This window comes from Poecilia formosa, unplaced genomic scaffold, assembly GCF_000485575.1.
Source record: "Poecilia formosa unplaced genomic scaffold, Poecilia_formosa-5.1.2 Scaffold1058, whole genome shotgun sequence".
Classification (NCBI taxonomy): Eukaryota; Metazoa; Chordata; class Actinopteri; order Cyprinodontiformes; family Poeciliidae; genus Poecilia; species Poecilia formosa.
The window spans coordinates 19,196-28,274 of NW_006800997.1; the positions used below are offsets into that span (position 1 = coordinate 19,196).

A 9,079-nucleotide genomic window follows, 5' to 3' on the forward strand; every position below is an offset into this window, starting at 1 on the left:
TATATAAAATATTCCAGGAATTAATGTGTAAAAATGGATTACCCAGTTTGACTAAAACCAGTGACGCAGTTCTCCTGTAAAATTATTTACAGTGACACTTTGTTAGGAAATTATTTCCCAAAGTTACAGTTTCAGAGTTAAACTAAAAGTCTGGAGTAATAAAACTAGCAGACTAGGTCCAGAGTGACAGTTTCCTCTAAAGTTGCAACATTTCAAAATGTATTTCTGTTTTCTGTGAACTCTTTGTACACATTTCTTTTCAGATGATTAATCTTAGACACAGGAGCTGAAAAGAGGATCTTCTCAGGACAGTCCTGATGAGAACGTTTCCCTGCCGTGTCCTCGTGTCTCTTCATCGTCGCCATATCTGTTACTATATGGTTGGAAAGGGAAGATGCTCTCAAATTCCTTAAGGGCTGTCCAGCACAATCCTATTCATCATCACCATCTGGGCGACACTCAGCTTTACTCTGACTCTTCCATAGTCGTCTTTTTTTTTCTATTTTTGTTCATCTCAGCTCTGTAACTGATTGAGTCGATGGCTACACATTCCCGAACAGCGGAGTCTCTGTGCGGCTGAGTTGAGTTATTCTGCAGAACATTTCATGCCCTCAGAAAACCTTTTTGTGGTTGTCTGTGTTTTTTTTTTTTGTTGTTTTTTTTTTTCCATGAACCTCAGAGATGTGTCTTAATATTTTCTATTTTTCTTACTCACTAAAATGTAATACAAACTCCAAAGAAAACAAAAAAAAAAAAAACATTTGAACTTGAATGAAGTTTTAACATTACAAATACTGCAAATGTTGTTTTTGAAGCATAAGATTGACAACTCATTATTTTGAGAGCTTGGAAGGGTTTATAAAAAAATTTAAGAAATTAAAATTGTAGAATTGTAATCTGTCTTCCAAAAGTGTTCATGCCGTCTTGAACAACTGACTTAGGCTTTGGTCAGAGGGAAACCAAGCCTACTTGCAGTAAACTACATGTGACAGAAGAGTAACGCTGCTTATTCCCCACAATGAAACCTGGAGGTAGAAACATCATGTTTTGGAAGGTTTGTTAGAGATTAAATGGGGCAACGATTTACTGAGCTTGTGCTGTTTTTGCATGGAAAAAATGGGCAAACGCTTCAGTGTTTGCAACATGACAAAATAATAAAAAGTTCAAAGGTCATGAATACTTTCGTAAGGCACTGCATACCAAATGTGTTCCACAGCATTTTTTTTTTAATTTTTTTTTTTTATAAGGTTCGTATGTTTTTTGTTAAATGTTAAATTCTCCGGTCAGATGGCTGGAATCAATTTCAAAAGCCTTTTAGTTGCCCCTGAAAGAATGTGTGTCCTGCTGCTCACTGTGCAGTCGGGCACTTTCTGTCTCAACGCCGTAAAAAAATGACTTGAGCACTTCAGGTTAAACAGCTCAAAGGATCTCTCTGTTCTTTAAGACTCTCTCTCACTCTGGACCAAACACACAGAAACATCAAAGCATAAAAGAAAACGCATTGATGCTTCTAGTTGATCTTTTTTTTTTGTTTGTTTGTTTGTTTTTGCATTTTTAACTGGCTTTTTATTATCAAAGCTATGACTTGAAGCAGTAGAGTTACTGAAGCGAATGATTTGCATTTTTTCTTGTTTATTGATGGATGTAAGACATGGAAGTCGTCAGAATTACGTTAGGAATAACATTCCTGCCCGCTGAAGGCTTTCAATCACACAAAAATACTGTATTTCAGCGAAGACACATGAAAACCACCATATCTAAAATAACTGTAAAAGAATAAATAAATGACTGAAAAAGTAACCATGGAGTCTCTCTGTCACCGTTTTTGAAGCTTTATGCTGTATGTCTCTAACTGGATTCAGACAAACATCAAATTCCTCCCTGTTGTACCAAATCTGCCTACCAGATGCTGATTTTTTTTTTTTTTTGTTTTTTCTGTTTCATCTAAGCCAGAGCACTGAGGGTGGATCTTCGGAAATGGTGAAAAAAAGATGCACCCATATGCTTTCAGAAACTTACACCATGCCTTTCTCAAGTAATGCAAGTAATTGATGGTAACGTTTGATTTCCTGCACGAAAAGCACGTGTGGTATTTAATTTAGCGCTTGTGGAACCAGTCAGCTGTAGAAATAATTCTTGATTGCATTAGCCAGGCTACTCAAGTTAGGAATTTGTGTAAAATAAACTTGTGTGTGCGACATTACAGAGAGGTATGTGTGTCGTATATCATGTGTATATTTTGGATCAACTACATTTTGCTTGAGGAATGCAGCAGCAGATCACGCTCCTGGTGGTGGCGTTTGGTTCTGCCACTGTAAAACGCTGCTCTCGCTCAATCCATAGCAGTCACTAGGATGACTACTTGTGTGACAGAGGAAGAGTTTAATAGTTTTAATCTCAGAGGTTTTGTGTGGGCCGCAACTGCCAGACACTATTGCTGAAAGAAAAAATGTCCACACTGCAAGACCGAAGTTTTTTCCACCAATGGGGAATTTATAAGCAACTGTAATCTCAGCTTTTCACCTTTCACATCATTCCGCTGGGGAAAATATAAAAGGTCCCATTAATCACTGGCATTTTTTGGTATTTTCATCATGACATTTTGTTGAGTAGCAACACATCCAGAAGAATGCTTGGAAAACGTTGTGTTAGACATCATCAAATTAAAATTATATCTCGGCCAGTCAGGTCACGGCATTACTTGCAAAATTTATTGGATTTGTAGCATCCGTCCATCCATTTTCTTACACCATTGTCCCTTTTGATTTGTAGCAGCAGCTTATTATTTTTACAGTGATGTAACAAAAAATGAGTTAAATTAGAAAAGAATCCCAGCTTGAATTTTTTTATCTTCCTCTATTTTTTGTTTCTAACTTCACATCTCCTCTTTGCACCGGTCCAAACCAGCTCAGCATGGCTTCGTTTTTATTTTACACAGAGCCGTCACTACAATTATTCACTTTTTTTCCGGATAGGAACCTTGGTAAAAGTGCACTTTTACCACCTCGACTCTTCCGATCTTACTCAAGCGCCTCTGCATCAAAACCAGACATGATCATAGCAAGTCTGACTACTGCAAACCTTCTCTTTCATTCCTCTGCCCTCCGTCTGTCACTTTTTTTTTTCCACCTCCTGTGCATTTCCTGTTTCTCGGACCCCTGAAGCGCAATCTTATCTACCTTTATAATCTTTACTCGACGCAGCTTCTTTGTTGCACCTTTTCCCTTCTCGTTCACATATATCTTTAGAATAAAGTTTCTTATTAGGTGAATGAGACAGAAATGAATGACACTGCATCTTATGTGGTGCATTAAGATTACAGGACAGCAGCTTTGCCACATTAACGACCTAATCATCTGAATCTGGTTCTAGCACACTTGAAGACAGTTCAAACCTTTTAAATAAAAGTTATAATTGATTTCATTGTTGATCATCGTTGATTTACAATTGATTGGGGGAGCAGAGTAGTTCTACAACAAATGGAGTGATGTCAAACATCAGACATGTTGGCATTTTGTGGGTCAGTTTCACTTTGTATAATGGAATATCTGCCACATCGCAGTACTCAAAACAAGAATAATCAGCCTAAATTAGAACTTGGTGGCAAACTGAGACCAGATCATTATCATCTACGTATCGACTGCACAAGGAAACGTGTGAGCAAATGTTTTTTTTTCAAAGATGTGGTGTGAAAAGAAGAAAATCGGGGCTCCCAGTGAGGTCTGGGCACACAGCTTCAAATCTACTATGAAGACGCGGATATGTGTCTCTGCTGCTCTGTATTTTTTGTTTGTTTGTTTTTTTTTACAATAGAAACCACAAATATTTTACAAAATACAAAACATTATCAAGATTCTACCAGGGTTTCTGTTGCTGTTGTTCTTTATTCTTCTAAAATCTCAGAAACCTATTCTCAAAGTTGATTATTTACGTCTTATGAAGTAAAACAAACAAATTTATCCAATAGAAATGTTTTTCTTATAACTTACAGTCTAATCTTGACAGAGTTTCCTGTGTCTCAGTTTGTCAAACTGCAACAAAAGTTAGCTAAGCAACTAACTAAATGCCTTTGGCATCATGAATCCAGAAAAATGACAAATATCCCAGGCAGAGTTAGGCTTAGAATAATTTTTACTCAAGCTAAAGGTTTGTTTTTGATAAAAAATTTAAAAAAAGGACACAGACATCTAAGAAAAGACAGAACTCAGATGAGTATCAACAACTCTTCTTATTTACAGCTTCATAAAAAGGGCCGGGAGAAAATGTATTTATATATTTCTCAATAATCAAAGGAAAAATGATCATTGGCATTATTGGTGGTGAGCTCTAAGTCTTTCATGTTGGAGGTCATCCTTCCCAGTCTCCAGCTCCCACCACAGATCATCAACCCAATGTGGATTGTTAGACCACCTCAAGAAGTTAACGATACTTCCAGTCAAATGTTGGTCAAACGGGGGTATGAATAATTTTGACTTTATTTGTAACAATAGTATCATATTAAATAACTAAAATCTACCAAACCTTTCTTGTTAGCCTTTTGAGTACATTTCTATTGTTTTGTAAGTATTACAGGATGCCTGTGCATGCTGACTGTTTTTCTGCAATAAATTATTTGAGTGGTCTTAAATATTTTGTATCTTTCAATATAAATTTGACCAACTCTTTTGTGATTTTTTTTTAGCACCTACACAATCAGGTACTTATCTTAGCTGTCACCTGGTTAAGACGCTCGTTTCATCACACACACACAAAAAGGAAAAAAAAAAACATTCGACCTTCAACTTCCTGTAATCTTGAGCCAAAGCACTCAACTGTGGTTTACAAGTTAGGGAAATTTGTGTCAATGCAGCCATGATGACACACTGAATGTTATACAGGAAATGTGTGACAGAATGGCTTTATGTGTGTTTTTCTTAAAGTCGCTGAAGTGATGTAACATTTCTGGCATTTAATAATATTAAGTAATGGTAACGTACAACATATATTTGTTAAAAAGTAATGCTTTCAACATTTCAAATCCTATAATAACATAAAATGATGAATACACAAGAAAACACTATCCTTTGATGCCTCTCGTGTCTACTTTCAATGTAACAGCTTCATGACCACAACCCTCTTTCTGCACACCGTTACATGACGCTTCCACACTATTTTGAATGTCTCTAAGTTATTCTTAGCCAGTGAAAAATACTCCACTTTTAAGTCACATTGATAACAGCGTAATTTGTCTTTGTGTCTTGTTTACATGTGTAGTTTCTGACTGTTGTCCCACGCTGTAGGGGGTTGATGACGGCGTACACTTCACTGTTGGGCGCTTCTGTTTTCACTGTTGTGTATGTAACAGCCAGCTGGCTCCCAGTGAGAGCGAGAGCAGGTGATGCTGATGCTGTTCTTTCTGGTTGTCTTGTAGAATAGATGTCGTTCAGAACTGAGAACTGAGTTCGCAGGCCGGGCGGAGAAGGGGCGCTCGCTTTGGGGAGTTCTGGTATCATATGCGTAGATATTTCCTGCTTGGAGGGAAATAAAATTTTAAAAAATACTTTACTTTATATGAATATAATAAACTGTACAACCACTTCAATGTGAAGAAAGTCAAGATGATCTTAAACTCTCAATAGAAAAGGTTTTTCTCTGCTTCTTTCTACCTGCATTTGGATGTTTCATCTAAAATCAACCAAAACTTTTTTCAGACATAGACGGGTGTTTTCGTCTACCTTTATTTGAAGCGTCTACCTTTTATTGAAGCCTTTGAAGTTTCGATGTAGGGACGGAAACACCGTCAGTATTTTTATCAGCTGCATTTCAACTGACCACTAATTACACTGAGACTCTGAAGCCTGAAGGTGTTTTTTATAAGTCATGCTGCAACTGATCTTATTGAACTATTTAGTATTTTTTTTAGACAAGCCTTTCTCATCTCCTATCAGAAACAAATATTGTCAAAACTTAATTTGAATCTATGTCTGGCAGGGGTTTATATAAATGTGGACACAGCTGTATTCAACCAGGTAAGCACTATCTTCCCATTGAAGTTTTATGTATATTACATAAGTCTCATGCTCTATGTGATAAACTTTTTAATGAACCTTATAGTCAGAGTAGGTTGTCCTGAGCAATCTTTAAAGTCATGCCTCCTTAAGCGAAGGTTGCTGGAGGAAAAGCTGATCACTTCTCTGTCCTCTCATCTACATCTACTGCATTATTTACTGATATTTTAAGTTTTCTCTCAGTTTCTAAATTTTCCTCAAAGCTACATCTGGTAGCTTAGCTCTGATGCCTTCCTGGAGGCTTGTGTCGGTTGAGAAACTGCACCAAAACAAATTAATGTTCTCCTACTCCTGCCATTAACTTTTAACTTTTCTTTAAAGCAGAAAATATTCCTAGTTTAGAGCTTCTGGTTCTGTTTTTGTGTCTCTGCCAGGTCTTCTTGAACCCTGGTTGGTCGTTGCAGATGGCAGTCCAGGTTCTGCTGGAGGTTTCTGTCTGTCAAAAGGAGGTGGGGGGAGTTTCCACTCCACTGTCACTAGATGCATTTCCAGTATGAGGGATTGCTGGTAACGGCACAAAGCAAGTGATTTTCTGCTGCTGATACATGCTTGTCCATGTAGAGTAGTTGTTTGTACAAGATGCAGTGTCTTTCATTTAAGTCTCATCCAACCTGCTGTGTTTCTATAACTGGAAACTTTTTAACCAGCTTTAGTAATAAACTGAACATGACTGCAGTGTTTGATACTGAGGAAATGTACGTATGTATAATTGGATTGAGTTGACTTTTTTTTTTAATTAGTGCTTTTTAGATTACATAAATAAACTGAATTGAATTCAGTAGACATGGATGATAAAACATCTCCAAGACGCTGCAGAGCATTTCAGTGTTGTGGCGTAGCCTTCGTCTGGTGTGAAGGGTGTTTAAAAGACTGCGTCTTGTTTGATTATGACCCAACATTACAAACTATGCATGATACATTTTTGGAAACTGACTACACTACCTCACAGTTCCTGTTATTGTTCTAAATAAAATGTGAAGTTTCAAAACACTAAACAAAAATCCACTATGTAAAACTGGTTACCTCTTGATTTGTATTGTTGTGGGTCCACGTTCCTATAAGAAAACAAATTTAGGGGGATTAAAGATGCAAATATTGCAACAGTTACAGAAGAACCACAGCTAAATTAATAGTCTTACGTTTCCAGCCCTGAAAGCACAGGAGGACAAACACAATCGCTGCGGCGATCAGAAATATAACGGCAATACAGATCAGGAAGACGGATAGCCAGGAGCGATCGTCACCAATACTGTCTGAGCCAACTGTATGAAACAATAATGTTAAAAAAGCTGTAGTATTAAATGTGTAAAATTACATTAAGCTTCTTACCTTCATCATCATCATCATCATCATCATCATCATCATCATCATCATCATCATCATCGGGGCTTTCTACTCCTTTGTTTAGTTCTTGAGCAATAAAAAAAACAGACACATTTCACACAATGAATCAAACACATGTCTGCATTTCACTGGTAAATCTTGGTAGTAAATAAAAAATAAATACCTGAAACTGAGATGTTGATGGCATGGCTGACAAATACACTACTGTGTCCTAAAGCACATTTGTACAGGCCGTCATCATCAATGGAAACCTGCTCAAAACTTAAATATGAGATCAGATTCTCCTTGCCATTTTTCTGTGTGATTCTTATGTTCTCTGTGTCTGAAATGTTTTCCCAGTTCTTTGTGTTAGAGAATTTAGACCAAATGACATTGAATGACTCCCCACAGTGTTTGACGGGACACTCGACTGTCAGACTTTGTCCAGGGGAAACACGTTTCGTTGCTCCTCTTCGCACTTTGGCCATCACTTCACATGAAGAAACTGTAATTTCAAAAGATGAATGTAATTTTAATGACACAATTTCAAAATTACTATCAAGTACAATATACATCATTATACTTATTTTGATTAAGAAAAACATGTTTATTACTTCAAGATATGACATCAATCCCCAATTCTGTTAACCTAAACAAGGACCAAACAATTGTTGACAAAATTGTTTTTTTGTGTATGTGTGTGAAAAAATAAAAAAAAAAGACAGCTTCTATTTATAAAAATATTTTGATTTCACATAAACAAACTTTAAGTAAACCACTTTTAAAAAAGCCATCTAATTGTCTACAATGATCTAGAGATTATGAAACACAAAACTATCCACTAACACATCATATATTATTTTATTTTATTTCATATTGTCCTCTATATGACCACTGAAGGGTTATAGGTAGAACCAAGACATGCAAGACAAAAATCAAAGAATTAAGGACTATGAAAGTGAAATAAATACTGATAATTCATTTAAACTCACAAACAGCCAAAGCCAATAGGTAAATTGGATGAAGCTCTCGCTGTGTACTACGTACATCTACAACATAACACGTTTACCAAAACACAACCAATACAATATCTTATTTAATAATAAATAGTATGAAATAAAAAAGAACAATGTTAAGGTTCTGGAGATATGTTTTTCTAAAACCAGGAAAACTTTTGGTCCACCACAGAATTATTATAGTGTTTTTTATTTATTTAACTAGTTTTTGTTTATTAGATTACAACAAATAATATAGTTTAATAAAACATGTAGAGATGTTCGTATATGAAAATAGTAATCATCCAGTAATTATTTGAGTATTTTTCTGAAATACTTTTGTATTTTTAACTTTTTAATTGACTCCTGATTTAAGCCTCATCAGTAAAACAAATGATAAATCGATTTAAAGTTTTGTGTTTGTTTCTATTTTAATTGATTTTAATGGAAGAAAACCTGCCATCTGGCAGCTTTGCTGTCACATAAATACTGAGTCTCAACCACACTCAAATAAAATCTCTTCCATTTCTTTACCAAATTAAAACTAAAGAAGTTGAAGAAAAAAAAAACAACAAAAAGCCTTACCTTTATTTTCTCTGCAAAGGCAAATAAACACAGCACACCAAATTATCAGGAGCTGCATTGTGCATCACATGCTCATCACAAAAACCTTCAAATAAGGTGCTGCAGGTTCATTTTACTTATGACAAGTTA

General features: G+C 35.9%; 2 protein-coding genes across 4 annotated transcripts in view; one reads left to right on the forward strand and one right to left on the reverse strand.

The window, feature by feature from the left end:
- Positions 1–1,800, forward strand: part of LOC103132444 (OX-2 membrane glycoprotein-like) — an 11,494-nt gene extending 9,694 nt beyond the window's left edge. For both annotated transcript variants that reach the window (XM_016667402.1, XM_007544254.2), the window contains exon 7: positions 264–1,800. In XM_016667402.1, the coding sequence (XP_016522888.1) occupies positions 264–271 (8 nt within the window). In that variant the 3' untranslated portion in view covers positions 272–1,800. The remainder of the gene's footprint in view (positions 1–263) is intronic.
- A 3,107-nt stretch (positions 1,801–4,907) lies between these two features.
- Positions 4,908–8,008, reverse strand: LOC103132445 (B- and T-lymphocyte attenuator-like). Of its 2 annotated transcripts, none has more exons than XM_016667401.1 (5): positions 7,555–8,008; positions 7,377–7,457; positions 7,187–7,309; positions 7,071–7,102; positions 4,908–5,507 (listed from the first exon to the last, which is right to left on the reverse strand). In XM_016667401.1, exons 1-5 carry the CDS (start codon positions 7,997–7,999, stop codon positions 5,199–5,201), a joined length of 990 nt encoding a protein of 329 aa, XP_016522887.1. In that variant the 5' UTR covers positions 8,000–8,008; the 3' UTR covers positions 4,908–5,198. The 2 variants fall into 2 exon arrangements, with proteins under 2 accessions (XP_016522887.1, XP_016522886.1); XM_016667400.1 differs by having other exon boundaries at positions 4,908–5,510.
- Between the last annotated feature and the right edge of the window lie 1,071 nt (positions 8,009–9,079).

Bases quoted from the DNA above. Each gene is read 5' to 3' on its own strand.
- LOC103132445 (XM_016667400.1), bottom strand. From the start codon at position 7,999: ATGTCATATCTTGAAGTAATAAACATGTTTTTCTTAATCAAAATAAGT. The intron at 7,458-7,554 runs GTATTTATTTTT...TTATTGCTCAAG, and splicing joins CATCAACATCTCAGTTTCAG to AACTAAACAAAGGAGTAGAA. The intron at 7,103-7,186 runs GTAAGACTATTA...GTTTTCTTATAG, and splicing joins GTGCTTTCAGGGCTGGAAAC to GAACGTGGACCCACAACAAT.